At 38.9% G+C, this 19,235-nt stretch overlaps 1 protein-coding gene across 5 annotated transcripts in view; it reads left to right on the top strand.

Moving 5' to 3' along the window:
- PARN (poly(A)-specific ribonuclease) overlaps nucleotides 1–19,235 on the top strand; it is a 162,161-nt gene that overhangs the window by 112,737 nt on the left and 30,189 nt on the right. For 4 of the 5 annotated variants that reach the window (XR_013347317.1, XM_077828294.1, XM_077828296.1 and 1 more), the window contains one exon: nucleotides 8,364–8,553. The exons of the other annotated variant lie outside the window; for it this stretch is intronic. Coding sequence is in view for 3 of the 4 variants with exons in the window: in XM_077828294.1 (XP_077684420.1) it covers nucleotides 8,364–8,553 (190 nt within the window). In the remaining variant the exon portion in view is untranslated. The remainder of the gene's footprint in view (nucleotides 1–8,363; nucleotides 8,554–19,235) is intronic. 5 annotated transcript variants of the gene reach the window in all.

Here is a 19,235-nt window from a genome sequence, read left to right as displayed (position 1 = left end):
TCGCATGGTAAGATTTATCAAGGTTAGGAAACCTTTTTCCGCAGACTAAGAGAACACACCCGTGGGTGGAATCTAAGCTTAGTACTGAAGTGTTTTATGAAATCTTCCTTTGAACCGATGGCTACCTTTTCTCTTAGCCTACCTGGTATCAGTCCCTTGTCAAGCATGAGACTCTCTCGGTGGAAGAACCCTGGCAAGGTCTGTGCAGGTCTCTCCTTTATCCACCATCTTCAATCGTCACTTTAACAACAAGTGCATCTTTGTTGGGTTGGGGGCACATTTAGGAACACACACCATTTAGGGCAGATTTTCTACCTTGAAAACAGCCAAAGAGTCGGAGAAATGGGGAATTTAAAGGCCAGGTCCTCCCTTTTACAGTGTTTTACAAGAACAAGGCTTTGTTACACCCACATCCTAAACTTTTACCTAATGAGTCATCTGAATTTCACATTACCAACTCATCCATCTCATTTCCCTTCTCCCCCCAAAACCACAAAACTAGGAAGGATACTGTCTTAGGCATCTTGGACATCAGTAAGGTGGTGATTTCTATCTGGACAGAAACAAGCTATTTAGAAAGTCTTTCAGACTGTTCATTTCGATTGCTGACAGATCCAAAGGGTCTGCAGTCTCCATCCAGAGATTCTTCAGGTAGATTTCTTGGTATATTATTTCATGCTATGAATCTACCAATATACAACCTTATTCTAGGTTGTTAGCCAGTCTACAAGCTCTCTTTGTACTTCTGTGGCATTGCTTAAGCAGGTTCCCATTGTGGAGGTTTACAAGGCTGCAACTTGGACTTCAGTAATACCTTTTCCAAACATTTGGTGGTCCATTCTTTTAGATCAGATGCTGCCCTTGGGAATACAGTGGTGTTTTCAGTCGTGGACTCTGCTCCAAATCTCCCTCTAAATCAGGGTACTGCTCAGTAGTCTCCTGAAGTGGAGCACCTATAGGGAGAACATCCAAAGGAGGAGAGGTTACTCATCTTGTGCAGTAATGGATTTGTTCAAGGTGTGTGTGCTACTACCTGCCCTTCTTTCTCTCTGCTTCAGAATTTTCGCTGAGAGATTTTGTCGTGAAGAAGAAATGGAGTGCAGTTCACTTGTCCAGCCCTATATAGCCAGGTGCAGGGCCAGGAACCTTAAACTGCTGCTTTGTCAAAATCTAGATTTCCACCGCTGCCCCCCCCCCCCCGTCTCTGGCCAAAGAGTGGCCACTTAATTAGGTGATGGTCGGTTTGATCTCATTGACACCTGGTTGAGGCATTAGCTAGCCTTTTGTCTATGGGGAACTTGTTTGTTACTGCCCTCCAGAACATGATGTTGAAACATGGCTTGTTAATATTATACAGTGGAATCTTCTATCTTTACATACAACGTTGCCTCACTCATTTTACCACACAATCAGCAAAACATGAGTTTTCAAATGATACATTACACAGTACGCTTTGTACAAAATTTAACGTGGTCTTATAAAAGGGGTGAGCATAGAGGTACAGATTCTAAGTCAGAAGCTTCCACATCCCAGTTCACACGCGTCTTAGGGGAGGCAGAGGAGTTGCTCCAGGACCTGAAGCACTCCCAATCGGTCTTATGCGACTCCTGCACTTCTTCAGAGCGGTCCCTGCCCCAGAATAGGAGCTGGCAGCACTCTCCAAACCCAAGGGTGAGAACGCCTTGGTACTGGGTCAGGCTTCATATCTGCTCATGCAGGTGCCGCTTAAGGCGAAGGTCCTGCACCACCTGAGGCCTTGATCTGCAGGTCAAACAGCACTACTTAAGATGGGCTTTGCCAAGGCAGAGCAAGCAATGGGTGTGGGGTCACTGTTGGGAATCGCCACTCCACATAAAGGGCAATGCTTGAACCCTGGTGGGGGCATCACCAGGAAACACTACCACTATACTATATACTATAACCTTTAACTAACACTACTAATTAACTATTAACTATGTAACAAAATAGAAATAAAAACTAGGCTGAGATAAATTGTGAGGTTATAAAAGAACAACTGCACAGAGCTCCAACTCTAGCCGATGGGGGATGAGAAGGAACTGAGAGGTGGTCGGGGCAATGCCAGCTCATATAATTAGGGGAAGGGCTACAGGCATAAGGCGTGAGCATCACCCCTCTACATGTACTGCTAGGAAAAGTCTCTGGCTCCAGTGCATGCACACACCTACTTGGAAATACACTCTGCATCTACTTGAAAAAGCATATTTACATTTTTTTAATGAAAGTCACCTTTTTTAAAAAAATAATGCAGCTGGCCATAATATTTAAAATCAATGAAGATTTGTTATGGCTTTAGTCTTTTGTGGACCAATTCTTATACAGTAGTAGAACTAATGCTAACAGAGTCTCACCACCTAATATTATGGATTTGTGATACTATGGTTAAGATTGCTTTCTCAGTTGCTGAATTGAGATCAATAGTAAACCATTCTAGATTGTAAACTCTTTGGGACTGGGAATGTGTCTCAGACTGTTTCTTGTGTACGTTTCTGGTGCTACAGAAACTGTGTAAACACTTCCATTAAAAAAAACAATTACAACTTTTAGAGGGACCACTGTATACAGTAATGATTTCTAGCACAGTTAGGCTTTTTCTTCTGTACACAAGTCAGAGAATGTTGCTAGGAAAAATTGTATTTATACATATTTAACAGACTTATTACCAATCTCTTCACTACAAATCAAACCAAGCTTTTCTCCTTATGATGTTTTAGGATAATCATTCTTTAGAAAACAGTGTAAAAGTTGTATTGCCTCCTGCTTGGTGAGATGTTTAGTTGAAATTCTGTAGGATCTTTATTATCCATGGTATTCTTGTCTGCTTTGAGTGTGAGTTGCGAAATCCATGATCCGTTTCACCAGGCAACTTCCTTAGTTATCCTTTCTCCTTTCTATTGGTGGGAGATAAGTGTTTCATGGATTTCCGCTGTATCTTTTCTCTAATATTTCCACCTTGTTCTGCCATTCATTTTCAGCCATTTTTATTCCTCATGAATAATCTCAATGCCAAAAGCTTAAAACGACTTTTCAAGAAAGTTGGGACACATCAGATTCTTTACTAAAATACAAATAAATCTGCTGCCTTCTCTTTGTCCACTGATTTTGTAATTCTGTCAAAAGCATTCAAGTTTAGAAAGATATATTCATTATAAATCCACATGGCTTATTTACGTTTCTCTTATCCACCAGATGTTCAATTAATTTTTTAATTATTCCTTTATTTAACTAATGACAAAACTTAATTATGTATGGAACAGTTATTGGGAGGAAAAGTCATTGCTGTTGGAGAGAAATGCACTACATTTCCTCTCCTCCAGTCTTGCAGAATCTTCTCCATACTTCATGACATTATGAAAATTGGTGAATGATGCAACAAGTTAGCTAACGCAAAAGCCTCCATTCAGTCCAGGTTGTGGAGGACGCTTACAATCGTGGTCTCTCTTGTTTTCTGACTTGTGGAATATGTTGTGTTTCTCCATTTAGGGTGGTTGCCATCTGTAATCACATCTGGTGGATTAAATACATTTAGTCCAAGTGGATATAGGTATGGCAAGAGAGCCAGTAAATATATGGTTCTTCGCCAATAGTTGAAGGTAGCATGGCTCTGGCCAGTATGACCATTCCTCCTTGTTGTTGCTAAGGATTTAATTCAGAATGAATTGAACAGGAAATGTTTTTCATAACCTTAATTTAAAAGCTGTTTAAAAACTTTTTTAAAAGGCTGTGCTTGTATTATTACTGAGCAGTTGATGAACGAAGGCATTTTCTTTCCCCATACCTCTTACAGCACTGCTATTAACATTCACATAGGAAAGAAGTTTTTAAAATGCAGTCTATTTCAGCTGACTGGAGAAATGATTTCAGGAGAGGTCTTAACCTGAAGGAAGGAAATCTTTGTAAGTGATGCTCTTATGTGATGCAAGACCTAATGTAATTATCTCACTTGTACTTTTTCATTTCACTAATGACTTTTTTGTCTATGTAGACCACAAATCAGAAGTTGAATATTTGTTTTCATCCTGAATATGTCCTTAAATGTGGGATCTCTTATTTTATGCTAGGTGGTGTGTCAAGGTTCCTTCCCCACTCTGAACTCTAGGGTACAGATGTGGGGACCTGCATGAAAAAACCCCTAAGCTTATTTTTACCAGCTTAGGTTAAAACTTCACCAAGGTACAAACTATGTTACCTTTTGCCCTTGGACTTTATTGCTGCCACCACCAAGCGTCTAACAGATATTATAACAGGAAAGAGCCCCCTTGGAAACTTCTTCCCCCCCCCAAAATCCTCCCAAACCCTACACCCCCTTTCCTGGGGAAGGCTTGATAAAAATCCTCACCAATTTGCATAGGAGAACACAGACCGAAACCCTTGGATCTTAAGAACAATGAAAAAGCAATCAGGTTATTAAAAGAAGAATTTTAATTTAAGAAAAAAAGTAAAAGAATCACCTCTGTAAAATCAGGACGGTAAATACCTTCCAGGGTAATCAGATTCAAAACCTAGAGAATCCCGCTAGGCAAAACCTTAAGATACAAAAAGACACAAAAACAGGAGTATACATTCCATTCTCTCCCGTCAACATAGAGCAGCTGCACAAGAGACCTTACAGCGGCACAGCTGCAGTGGTACACCTGTGGCACTGTAGTGTAGACATTAGCCTTAATTATATGCTCGCAGCTAATTTTTTCCAAAGAACCCCTTTCTCATTCAGTGCACAGAATGTCTCTGCTTGAGATAAATCAGTGTTGTGTAGTGAAAGAAATTGGTGTCTGCAAGACTCTCCTGCCTCATGGGTTGCAGAAATTGAAAAGTGTGTAATGAATGAGATGGGGGGTTGTAGGAAGAGAAAGAATGGTCTCATCGCTAAGGCAGTTGAAAGCTGTCATGTAGAATTGGATTCTATCCCTTCCTCTGCCAAAGAGTTCCTCTGTGATGCTGGGCAAGTCACTTAAACCAAGCTTTTCACAGGTGGTCACTAATTTGGGTTCCTCATTTTCTTGGTGCCCAGCTCGAAACTGTGGGTCCTGATTTTCACTAGGGCTGAGCACTCACACCTGCAGCTGAAGTCAGTGGGATATATAATGCAAAGTACTCTGAAACTATGAGGATCTGATTTTTCAAATCGGGCAAACACAATTTGTGGCTTCTTTTGACCTTCCTCTTTCTCTGCCTCAGATTTCCATCTGTAAAATGAAGATATCATCACCCTTCACTTTACAGGGATTTTGTGCAAATAGCTTATTTGTAAAGTACTTGGATATTATTGTGATGAGTGCAATAGAAAGCCCATGAGGAAATTAATATTTCTTTGTTCATAACAAGGGTTGAATAGTGTGCAGTAAATAAGTCTTACAGGTACACATTACTCAATGAGGATAAAACAAAATATTGAATAGTTGCTCATTAGTTGCACGGCGTCCATCCTGTGCAGTGAATGAGTCGGGGGTTTTGTGGAAAAAATAGTATGTTATCATGTAATTAAAGACAGCATCATAATACATACATACAAGGGGCCAAATTAAGGTTCCCCCGGTAACCTTTATTCTGCAATTTCCTACGTTTTGAGTGCTTGATTTTTTCCAACTTTAATGTTCTTTTAATATAGCTCTTTGTGTGTAATATAATCTATGTGTAGTTTTTCTATCTACACATTTAATTTCTGTATTTAGCTGTGGGACCACTTTATGTACTTCATATGCTCAGTATTGTCAGTGGCTGTCTGGCATGATTTCAGTTTTGTACAAGGGCAGTGACTTGGTGAAAGAAAATCTTTGTGTTTGTGCACATTCCTTTTAGATCACTCAGGCTCAGTCAGTCTGTTTAATAATCTGCCTCATAACTGGGGGTGATGCTTTGCTAGAAATATTCTTCATAACATAGTGTTATGTTTGCAATTACAGTTTAGTTTTTGGGTTTTTTAAAATAGTCATTTAGTGGATGTAGTTTGGTGTATAATTTAGCCGCTTTCTTTTGGTATCCTAAACCAGACTTGCTAACTCAGATGTAGAAAGGGAGAGGACAGCTTTTTCAACTAACAAAATAGTGCAAACCTTTTTTTAATGAGCTCACTGTGTTATAGGGAGATTCAACTTCTGGAAACACATTCTTTTGCTGGAGATGCAAAATGAGATAACACTGTGTAGCATGCTGGAGCTATTGTGGCATGAAGAGTACTATTCTAAAAGCTTTGTTCCTAATATAGCTGCAAATTGAGTTAAAGAACCACCCTTCTTTACCAGTCATTGCTGAAAACCATACAAGAAAGTTTCAGCTGTGTGTTGCTTCTTTAAACTTTGTATATACGAATCTCAACTGCTCAATGCATAAAGTGGTAGGTCATTCAGTATATAAAATTTTTGAATGTGCTGCTATAAAACACAGGGCTTCAAAAAGAGCAGATTCCTCCACTTAGTTAAATAATTTCACATAGAGTTAATGTTTCTTATTTTAAAAATGCACACCAACATCAAATTTTTATTACATTGCTCCTTCCTGTGGATTTTTCCTCAGTTGTATTAAACTTATTTCTTGGGATGAAAAAATATGGGGAGAGTTCAATGTATTTCTTGCAGTTCTTCCATTTTTGGCCATGTTTAAATCATATTTAAAGGGTTAAAACTTCTTCTCTGGGCAATAAATAACTTTAACTTCTAAGGACACAGATCCTGAAGCTTTGTTGTTAATAGAAAATTTTAATGTATGTGGATGTACTGTATATGTTTAATGCCTTACTGTTGCTACAAAAATCCTATAAAATTTTCCCATTAATCAGAAATTAAATAAGACGTGACTATTCCTGGAGTCTATAACATGCTTTAGTTCAGCTATCTGTGTTTGTAATAAAATGTTTATGCTCCTTCAACAGCACTAATATGCCACCTGTGGCTCATGGGTCTTTAATTACATATAACTTTAAATATTTAATCTATTGGATACAAACGTCAGTTGTAAAAGAAAAATAAATTCCACCATCATTGATATTGCTTCCCAGCCTATATGGAACTGTGAGGTTAAGGCATGCCAGTTTCAATACATGGGATAGTAATGTAAAACGTTAAGCAAGGAGCAACTTGACCCTTACAAAAGACTGAAAAAGCAATGATAAACTTCAGTATTTTGTGTCTAACTTCACTAAATTAGAATTACACAGTGTGTGAATAATTTATAAACTGTTTTTGTAAAACTTTAGTGTTACTGATCACTCTACAGTACTTTCTTTCAAACAGTTAAACTGGAAACAGCAGAGGACACCAGTTGACAGCCAATTCATTTTGCTGATTCATCCATTATAGCGATGGCTTCAGGCCAGAACTGGGCTTGCAGATTAAAGGCTGACAACTGTAAAACTGCTGGGACTTGAAGGAATGTTGGTAAAATGTTGCTGTGCAAAGGCAGCCAATGAAAGTGGGGTGTTTTTTTAAGTGATCCTAATTCTGCATATGTTGAGAGAAATCCCTGCACCATAAATTGGCAGTCATGTTTCAGTGAAATGGAGTCCTAACAGTAGAGGGCTGCAATAATGGGAGTAACTGGGTGCTAATTAATAGACTGCTTGCCTCTCTAATGAATATTTAGCATAATAGAAAATGCAACTCAACTAAAGCTGTGTAGTGCAGCAATCAAAACTAGGTTTTGTAAATGTAGCCTTTTCCTGGCAATCTTGAAAAGTAAACCTGTTGGGTTAAGTAATGAGACTTAAAGGAAAAAAAAAATCCAAGAAGGCTTTTCTGGCAGTGAGCAATCTGGAAGGGATAATGACAGAAGATTTGATGGTTTCTCATTTTAAAAAAAAATCTTCAAACCAATTAACCGTTTTGTGAGGCCCATTTTTGTGAGCAGTGCTAACAGTACAAGTATTCTATGATGTGCAACAATGTGAATTAAAGAGGGTACAAAACAACTTGTTTCCTTCACCAAAGGAAGATGAATGTGAATGTAGTAAGTCCTACTGTATTTGGTATGGGTAAATGTAGGCTATTGTATCCATGAGTGTCATGTTTAAACTTCCATCTCCTGGGGGTAAGGATGGAAATCTCCACTCCTGCAAACTAGTTTCCCTGTCCTAGATAGATGACTGCAAAATGTGGGCACCCTTACTTGGAAGTTCTCCTTTACAGTTACATAATAGATCTGTTTCTTGTGCCTCCTGCATTCCTGAAGTGTTTATCATAAAATTAGCAGGATCTTATTGCATTTCCTTAAGGCTAACGGTTGAACTTCGGATTGTGTATATTCACAGATCAAGCTGTTCACTCCACCTTAAAATAAGTTATTTCAGGGGAGGGGAGACTGTATTTAAAGGCTGTTCTGTACATAATATCCAATGCTCTTCTTCCCCATAGCTGTAAACACCAGCAGGTATGCTGAAAGTTATAGGATCCAGACCTATGCAGAATATGTTGAGAAAAAACATGAAGAGAAACAGGCAAAAAGAAAGTGGACAGAAGATAGTTGGAAGGAGATGGAGAGAAAGCGGTTAAAAACGCAATACACACCATACATTCCCCAGAGTCGGTACTACTGTGGTAACAGGTGAGAACTTTTCATAAGTAAAAATAATAATAATAAAACACATGGAAAGAAAACAACTTATCCTTAATTTCAGCAGCTCTGGATGGCTTCTCTTAGGATTTGGAAACTGAGGGCTAGTCTACACTGGCAAAGTTAAAGCGCTGCTGTGGCAGCTCTTTAACATGGTTTGTGTAGTCGCAGCAGAACGCTGGGAGAGAGCTCTCCCAGCACTCTAAAATTACCCACCTCTACGAGGGGCGTAGCTACCAGAGCTGGGAGCGCAGCTTCCAATACTAGTGCACTGTGTACACTGGCGCTTTACAGTGCTGAAACTTGCTGCATTCGGGGGGGGGTTCACACCCCTGAGCGAGAAAGTTGCAGCGCTGTAAAGTGCCAGTGTAGACAAGCCCTAAGCTGCTTTCTCTCCTACTACTACTATCCATGTCTTGTGGCTGACTTTCCAAGGTGCTAGCACAGGGTAATACATACTCTCTCGCTCCCTGGGAAACAGCCAACTGAACAATCATAATGAAAATTCCTTCTGTGTATCTAAAAGTGGGGAGGAAAAATGGAAAGAATTATTTTTTAGGTTAGATTTTGTTTGAGTCTCTAGTGAAAATTAAAGGGTTGCCATGAATTTTTGCCCTCGATGATCTATTGGACTGAGTCAGCAGAACTGTGTTGTAATCCTGATGCAGTAAATTGCTGTATGACTTGCATCTGTTTCTTGTTTGCTTTGTCTTGCCTGTTTAGAGTGAGCTTTTCAGACAAGGGGCTCTCACTGTACACTGGTGCAAGTCTGAGGTCTGAGGGCTCTAGGTGTTACTGTAATTCATAGCATCTCTGTATTTGTCCTTGAAAGTCTCTGCTGCAATGTTTCAGATTCCTTCTTAAATTTATAAAAATCTCAAGGGAGCTGCAGGCCTGACATTTTTACAGGTTGGGAGGAGGTACAAATAGGGAGCAAAACTGACCGTGAACTGCTGGGCTTTGTCTGCTTCCTTCTTTTGTATGAATAATGTGGCGATCTATACTTTCCACGCCCTGTCCTCCTGTGAATGTGTTGGATTTTGCAATATGGAAAACTGGCTTCTCTCTCACAGTAAGAACATCCTTAAAAATAGGTTTTATACTTACACTGTAGATGAGTATTTATATTTAATATGAACAAAACAGGTGTTTTGGCTGCTTGTCACATTTTGATGGCATGTCAAACTTGGAGTTTAAAAGTTTGTGAGAAATGTTTAGGAGAGCAGGAAGAGCACAAGTGATTCTTCGGGGAGGTGGAGTGATGAGTTAATCTAGGTTTTCCAAAATATTGTGTTTCATAGTTGGGTATTCCGTATGAGGGAGCATGAATAATGAGAGAGGCATGTTATGCAATCTACTATGGGACTTCTAAAGGTTCTGAAACCTCAGTTACTTATCTTTCTGTGAAATGAATTGATCTAGGAATAGAATTTATACAGTAAAATACACTGCATTGCTGTAATCCATCTTCATGCAGTTTGTACTTCCTATAGATTTAGGTAGCATTGGTAATCTGATCATGGAAGAGTTCTGAGGTATTTTGATACTGACTGCTCTGTTCACCATGGTTTAGGATTGCATTATTACAGCTGAGCCCCTCCCCCCCCACACACACATCACGGTGCCATAATGAGTAGTTTACAGCATTTTTTGTGTTTTGGTCTTTAAAGGGCAGAATGTATAATATATTCTCTTGTTAGCAGAATCCATGTCCCAAATTGAAGTCCAGTGGCCTGAATAGTTGACAGTGGGTTAGCTAGCAAGGAAGACTACAGATGGGACTTTATTCTGCTTTGCACTATAAAATAATGTATGCATGTACCTATAAAATAGTCACTTCACAATGTACACTAAACACAACACATGGGAGTCACTGGTGACTAATCTTTCTCCACATTTTATGATCTTCACACAGCCTTGATGCCATACCATATCCCATCCAGTCAGCCACATTGTTGATCCACACTCCCTGTGGGTGCCTTCTGACACCAGTCCCTGCAAAACTAGCTTTGGCAACCTTCCTCCACTCATCTGATCCACCCTACCCACATGTCCTGCATATTCAAGTTTTCTTTATCTGGTCGTCTTAATACCAGGAATCACGCCAGTTAGGCTGTAAATTTGAGTGATTTGCCTTCTCTTTAATCATATGTGAGATATAACTAGTGTGCAGAAATTGCCTGTAGCGTTTCAGTTTGAAGGCTGAAAGTCTCTTAATGTCTTTTTTCCTTACTATCCTGTCTCGTGTTTATAGCAAGATACTGAAGATAAGAGATTGCAGCATGCAATTTCATTTTACATTTCATCCTCACTCATGACACCTTTACATTTAACAACAAATACTTTGTTCAAATGTAGGAACAGCTATAGGTACTAGGATGCCTCTCCAATACCTCCTCCAATGTACCTCTTTTGGGTCTAAACCCAGCTTGTTCTTCAACCACAAAGCTCTTTATCTTAGATGCAATTCTCTTCAGGATGATGTGTGGTAGTATTTTGTTAGGGTGTGTCAATAATGAGATTCTGCTGTAATTTCCATTAACAGCAGGGCCCCCCTTTTATGTATAGGAACCATCAGGGACTGTGTCGAAGTTCTCTTCCAGATTCTCAAATCACATTGACCAGCTTATGATATGCCTGTCGAATGCCTCTTCACCACTTTTAATTACAATAGTTCTGCTTGTACATTATCCACTTCAAGGGCTTTATTACTTTTCAGTGTCTGCATTGCTTCATCAAGTTCTTCGATCATAGGAGGAGGTTCAATAGGATAAGTCAATCTTCTGACATAGATCTCTGCCTCACTTCCAACTTAAAATTCTTTTTGCTCCTCGTGGCATTTGCCACAATAGAGTGATGTACTGTTGTCAAGCCAATCTTCTTTTGCCTCTTCAGTCTTTCTCACATCACACAGAAATGCTTGCTCTCTTGCAGTTTGATCTATCTTGTTTTGTGCTCTTAGCTTCCTTCATTGATCACACAACTTGATAATCTTCTCTGTGATCCAAGGCTGCAGCTTTAGGATCTGTTTCCCGAGGAGTTCATCTGTGGTGTATGTAATAGAGCACTACATCTGCTGTACATCTGATCTATGTTACCCTTGTAGAGGATCAGCAGCTTGCAGCTTTTGTTCGTTCATCTTGAATTCCACTTTCACAGACTTTCAGTTTATCAACATTACAGTGGACTCTGAAGGCACTTGCTGGTTGTTTCTTGCTTCACAATTTGATCTTTATGGTGGCTATTATTAACTTATGATCAGATCTTATGTTAGCCTTCCTGAGGGATTGACTTCCCATCACAATAGAACATCACCTCATTGGGATCATGATGAGGTCTACAGTAATTCCTCACTTAAAGTCGTCCCGGTTAACATTGTTTCATTGTTACGCTGCTGATGAATTAGAGAACATGCTCATTTACAGTTGCACAATGCTCCCTTATATAATGTTGTTTGGCAATCGCCTGCTTTGTCCACTGCTTCCAGAAAGAGCAGCCCATTAGAGCTAGCTGGTGGGGGCTTGGAACCAGGGTGGACCAGCAGCCCCCCTGTCAGCTCCCCGCTCCCCTAAGTTCCCTGTGTGGCAGCTGCCCAGCAGGCTATCAGTTGCTGGCAATTCAGCTGTCCCTCCCCCCAGTGCCATGTGCTGCTCCTGCCCTTTGCCTTGGAGCTGCTCCCGGGAGCCTCCTGCTTGCTCTGCAGGGGGAGGGAAGAGGGAGGCTAATGTCAGAGTGTCCTCTCCCCCCTGCTTCTGCCACCCGCTTACCCCATCTCCATAGAGCTGGGGGAGACACACACATGACAGGGCTCAGGATGGAGGGAGCTTGCTGGCAGCATCTGCTGTCTCAGCTTGCTGATCTACTTAAAAAGGCAACGTACTTAGTGGGTTAGCATACTTAAAGGGGCAATGCACAGCGCGCTCTCTCTCACTCACACAGGGTGTGTGTCTCTGTGTCTCTCTCTGCCATGCTGTCTCCCTTCCCTCCATTTGTGCTGCCTTGTAGAGTGTGAGGCTATATTAACAACAATGTGTTAACCCTTGAGGGCTCAGCCGAGTGCTAGTTCATCATTTAGCAGTAAGGCATTCCCTGGAAAATATCCCACCCTCTTCCACCTTCTGACTTCACCACCTCAGCCAAGCTTCACAATCATCATTGCTATGTGCAGTATTAAATTGTTTGTTTAAAACTTATATTGTGTATATATAATAATCTTTTGTCTGGTGAAAAACATTTCCCAGGACCCTAACCCCTCATCCCCCCATTTACATTAATTCTATGGGGAAATTGGATTCGCTTAACGTTGTTTCACTTAAAGTCACACTTTTCAGGAACATAACTACAATGTTAAGCGAGGAGTTATTGTATTTGGTATTGAATCTGGAAATCTGGCAGTGTCCAAGTCCATCACCATGACAGTTTATGCTTGAAAAGGGTATTTAGCAATTTCCAGTTGCTTATTGCATGAATCACAGTCTTCTGCTGTTTGTCTTGCCATACCCAAAATTCCCAACACAGCTGCTCCATTCTGGGTAACTCTTGGGACCACTGCATGCATTGCACTCACCTTGTACAATTAGGATGTCTCTGAGTTGAACAGATGCTAGCTCCTTCCCGGTGTCACTCTAGAATTTCTCAACTTTTTCATCAGTCACAGTCACTAGTTGGGGCACAGTCACTAGTCGGGATGGGCTGCCAATCTAAAGGTCAGCCTGTTGCTGATCCTTTGTGAACTGGTCAAGGTGAAATTGTTTGGAGGTGGAACGGTAAAATAGGCGGTAATTCAATTTAAATAACGATTTTTAGTGGGTTGGTGAAGTTCTCACATTACTCCTTAAGGTGCATCCTCAGAGGTAAAAGTTTCTGTTGTGTGAGAGCTTGGCACATTGGAGCTATGGTTGGTACTGTCAGGTCTGACAGTGGAATGGTGTTAAACATAATTAGTTTAATCATCTTGTTATACTGGTGTTTCTGTGAGAACCTATAAAAAATGTACATATTGGAGACTTGAACAGATCTTGAGATTTCTAAGTGGACTGAAGGATTAAATGAAGCAGTCTTCTGGACCACAGCTATTGATTTAAACCTTAACCATCGAGTACCAGGGCAAGAATAAATAAGCCTATATTCAATTTAATTTTTAGTTTAAGGCAAATTGTCCAGCTTTCAGAAAAAGCTAAATTAAACCTTCTTAATCCAGTTCACTTTCTCTGCCTACCTGCACTTGGAATTTGGGGGTAATGTACCATTGTAAGGAAATGACATAGATTAATTTTTTGGTTAATATATTTTAATCAGTAGACATGAGAAATGTCTACTCAAAACTTGATAATGGGAAAGTTACAATAGGAGGAGGAGTATATATTAAAAATCAAACTGTACATCTGGTTGGTCATATCAAAAAGCCACTAATTCAGGTTTGTTAGAGAACTTGAGAGGTTAATTCCATTGAATTTAAACTGTTTTTTGTATGTGGTTTATCTTTCCTCAACTTTGAATCCTGCTGTAGGTGTTAGAAATATTATTTAGGTGCTGTTTCATGCTGCTATAATCAGTTATTAGCATTTCCATTATAAATGCCAATTTTCATGCGTTTAGGACTGAGCCTGAAAAATTCAGTCCAGATTTAAACTTGGTAAGCAAGATGTCAGCCCAGGATTCACTTTTACAACAATATTTTTTAAAAGTAGTTTTATGTTAGAATTTAAGTTTAACAGGTAGATAAAGCAAATATATTAACTTTTCCCTTGCAAGCCTGTTGTTTACAAGTGTTCACACTAAAATTAGTGGCTTGAGCAATACTTGAAAATTAGCTACAATACATCACCAAAAGCAGCAACTTATTTCTGTAATATCCTAATGTTCCTTACTATGGACTTGGATTTTGCCAAGACCTTTCATATGAATTATCGATCCAATTGTATAAAATATTAATTTAATTTAATATAGTTTGACATTCTTCAGTGTGGGACAGTTGCCTTATAATTGTTTTTTTTTTTTTTTGGCTTAGACTTTAAGGGTTGAAACTCTTAATGTGATACAAGAAAAAATTGCAAAATAAGTCACCCTCTGTCCCACAAGCTCATCTCTTTTTACTTGAGTGTTGTAGAAATTGACATGTGAAGTCTTGTGCTCAGTGTTGCATTCTAAAGCCAATCTGTAAATCTGAAGTCATGCATTAATGCTCACTAATACTAATGGTACTTACACAGTGAAAGCTGTCTCTTTTGAAAATACACCCTTCTACATAATGCTGTATCACTGCAAGGAGTCAAGTTAAAAGGATGTTGCGGATTTAAAAACCGATACGTTGCTCTGGAAAAATTGCTTTCTGTTAATACAAAGATAAGTGAAAGATTGGAGGAAAAACTCTTCTTTCAGTTTTACTTGGTGCATTTGACAGCATTAACTGTTTATCACTAAATCACCTTCTCTTGTTTCAGTGCCATTTGTTTAGATTCTAAGCTCCAGGAGGAGGGATTATGTCCTATTGTGCTTTGCACAGCGCAAAGCACACTGTCTGTGCTTAGTTGATGTTCATGTTAAATGCACCATTTCAGGTCTTTTCTTTTGCAAAATAGTGTTAAATCATAGCATTCAAACTGAGAAGTAGACTATCTTTTTGTATAAAATTTTAATCTTGCTCTATTTGCAGCTTTAATTTTTTTTAGGGTTTATTTCCCAGGTCATTTGCCTAAAATGAATAAAAAATGGGATTAATGGCAACATTTATTTCTGTCAGTTTAAAAAACCAAAAAGGTGCCATACCAAAAGCAGGAAGGATGTGTTTTTGACTATATGGCTTCTTTCCTACAACAGTTTTAAACTAAAATGTTCAAACTAAAATGCCAGTAAAGCACGTATCTTAGTTCTGGTACACATAAACAGTAGCCAAGAAGTTAGGGATATGTATTTAGTCATGCTCCAAACATGAAATACTCAGTTGTAATGCAAGGAAAGTAAAGCAGTATGTACCGTGCAGAACTGAAAAGTTGGATCTCTTGTTGTCCATCTGCCCTGTCCCTTGGAAAGTAATTGCTGCAGCCAACAGTGAGTAGACTTTTGCTCTTCAGTAGCTGAAATGACGTTGCAAAGGTGACGTTTTTGTTCCTTTAATTCTCTGGCATTATAGAATTCTACTAATCCACCACGTCCTGTTGATTAGTTCGAATAATTCTGTTTGATTTTTTTACTAGTCATACTGTTGGAATTTAACAGATATATACAGTGGCCCTAAATGTACTTAGTTTTGTGAATTGAGATCAGTGTAATTGACTAGAAGTTAACGTTAAACTTTTCACTTTGTATTGCTGCCACTTCCACCACTGGCACTCATCTGTTCAGCTTCTTTCAGAGCTGACAACACTGCTAGAGTGTGGATCAATGCAAAATGAAAGCTGGGAGAGGAGGGGGTTGCATTCACTCAAGAGACTGAGAATCTCACCCACTAAACACTCATTCATTAGCACTGATCTGGAAGCAATAGTGTGTTCCCAAAACTGCGTCTTGCCAACTGGCAATGTGTGATAGGTTTTTCTTTTCTTTAAGTTGGCTAGTGATTTTATAAGAAAAACATGAGAACCAAAAATGATTTACAATATATAAAGGAAAAGACATTTTTAAAAAATCCTTTTTAGATTGCTTCTGGCTATAAATCCCATTATCACCTAGATGACAGGTGTATATGTACATTTTGAAACGAACTGAGATTTTTGTGTTTTTTTGCAAATAGTTTATGCACATTCTTATTCTAGGAGGCTGATGCTGTTTAGAACCTTTGTCATTAAAATTCTTAGCCTGAGAATTCAGCTCTGCCTCAAAATTCACTCTGAGCTGAAACTCTGCATGCAAGTTAGCAGTTCAAGTTTTGTATATTTATATTGTGTGAGATTATGCACTGCATTTGTGCATAATAAGAACTGGCTAGGTTCAGGTGTCTTAGGATAAATATAATTGCCAACCATAATGGAACCTAGGGTCCTACATCAGGCACAAATATGTGAGAACATTGTGCATGGGCAGTGTTCTCAGCTGTATGTTAAACATAGAAGAAAAGGTCCCTGCCTTGAGGATCTTACAGATGTGCAAACAATTGAAGATCTTAAACTAGTATACCCAAATTAAAGATAACAATCATTGAGAACTATTATTGTGTTTGGTACTTGAACTTTTGGATTTAATTGTGTTCTCCCTCTAATTAAGGAAATTGACTCCAATACGGAATAGTGGATCCATTCCAAATCTCCTGTAAATGCAGAAAGTTGAAATTTGTTTTAGGTCACTTAGATTCTTATTCCTATATATATATAAAAAAATAAGAATCTGTGTGTGTGTGTATCTATCTAGCGCGCGCTCTCTCGCTCTCGCTCGCTCTCTCTCTCTACACACACACACACACACACACACACACACACACACCCCCCCCCCCTTGTAAACTGCCTAAAGATGCTCCTCATTATGGTCAGCTAAATAATGTTGACACATCATGTCAGGTGATAATATGGTGCCTGATTCTAATAGCAATGTAAAGCAAGAGTAAATAAGGTATTAGTGGTATAAAATCAGAATTGGATGCAAAGAATGTAAAATGAAGGTGCATGGCTAAGACAGCAAACAAAATGGTGGTTTAATGTTTTTTAATGTATTATCTCTGTAATAAAGGGTGAATAAATGAAAACAACTTAAGATAAAAAGAGCCAAGGCAACTTGAATACAAAGATATGTGCCCTAAATATGAATGAGTACCCATGGAACCAGTTTGAGAGCTGGCAGATCCCAGTTCCAGCCTCTGGGGGAGAAAATCCAGCAACAATATCAGCCTGCAAAACATATTAATGACTGTAAGCTTAGAGATATTAAACTTGGATTCTCATTATCCCATAAAGAGACAGTGGGTGGGTGAGTGCAATGAGATTTTTTTTTACTTAAAAGAAAAAAATAATTCTACTGTTTGTCTGGAGGGGCGGGGGAAGTGTGGCAGTGGCCACTTTGGAAAGATTAGACAAAAAGTAAATATGGCAACAGCCATATTGAGAGAGGTACAACAAGCAAGGAAAGACCAGAAGATCTAGATGTCTGGGAAAGTAAAAAAAACAATCCTCTGGTACAAAGGTTTGTCTCCCCTCCATCCACCAAAAGTTGACAGTCACAAAAGAGAGTTACTCCCCCTCCAAAAAGCTAACTATGAAGCCAGGTGGAGAAGTATCAGTCACTAAGGGTGACCTGAAGGACCTCCTGTTAGAAATCAAAAAGATGAATAAGGAGATGAGGGAAGAGTTTACGTTAAAGATATAAAAAATGAAATTAATGAGATTAATGGGAAAATATCAGATATGGAAACAGGATTAAACAAGCAATCAGACAGAATTACTAACCTAGAGGAAAGAATCCAAATAATTGTAAAAATAGAAAAAAATAGAATTGAAGCTTGAGGACATGGAAAATATGTTATTCCTGGGTTCTCTAAGGATTAAAGATATTCCAGAGGAGACTGAAGGGAGAAATCTGCTAGATGCATTGGCAATAAAGATCACATTTATATTGAGAGGACTTAGAGCCCTTTTCCCTATTTCCCCTCCCCCCAGCAGACTCCCAGACAAAGAGAGATGATTTTCCGTTTACTCTTCTATCAAGACAAAGATAAAATACTGAGGGCAATGAGAGAGAGAGAGAGAGTTGAACCAGTGATTATTCCCAAACAGTCCATACAGATTTTCCCAGATCTGGTAACCTCAACCCTTTGAAAGTGAAGAGAACTATACCAGATGACTATACTTCTTAGAAAGAACAATATAAGATACAAGTGAGGGATCCCATTTAGGCTGTCGTTTAAATAGAAGGACAGATGTGTTTGTCTCAGATCCAAAAGAAGGGAAATAGGTGTTCGTGGGACGTGGGAGTAGGTGAATGGGCTCAGAACAATCTGAATCAGTCCTACAGGTCACTAAGAAATCAGTGAGATCAGTGACAACCAGAACTGGTCAAGAAGATACATCATCAAGACAACAGGATAGACATGAGAGAAGAAGAGTCTGGATGCAGAAGAACAAGATTAGTAAATGGTAGGGCTGTCAAACAATTAAAAAATTAACCGCATTTAATTGCATGATTAAAAAATTAATCATGTGATTAATCACGCTGTTAAAGAATAATAGTATATCATTTAAAAATAATTTTTCATGTTTTTCTACATTTTCAAATATATTGATTTCGCTTACAACGCAGAATACAAAGTGTACAGTGCTCACTTTATATTTATTTTTGATTACAAATATTTGTACTGTGAAAAATACTATTTCTTTTGTTTTTAATTTCCCCATTACAAGTACTGTAGGGCAATCTCTTTATCATGAAAGATGAATTTACAAATGTAGAATTATGTAAAAAAAAAAACAAAACCTGAATTCAAAAATAAAACCATGTAAAACTTTAGAGCCTTCAAGTCCACTCAGTCCTACTTCTTGTTTAGCCAATTGCTCAGAAAAACACTGCTTTGGATCATTATTGAGCAGAACCCGTCATCAGCATTGAAGCATGCCCTCTGGAATGGTGGCCGAAGCATGAAAGGGCATATGAATGTTTAACATATGTGGTACATAAATACCTTGCAACGCCAGCTACAAAAGTACCATGTGAACGCCTGTTCTCACTTTCAGGTGACGTTGTAAATAAAA

This window comes from Eretmochelys imbricata, chromosome 10 (genome assembly GCF_965152235.1).
Source record: "Eretmochelys imbricata isolate rEreImb1 chromosome 10, rEreImb1.hap1, whole genome shotgun sequence".
NCBI classification, from domain to species: domain Eukaryota; kingdom Metazoa; phylum Chordata; order Testudines; family Cheloniidae; genus Eretmochelys; species Eretmochelys imbricata.
Note: the sequence above shows the minus strand (reverse complement) of the source record. Positions and strands in the feature narration are given on the sequence as shown.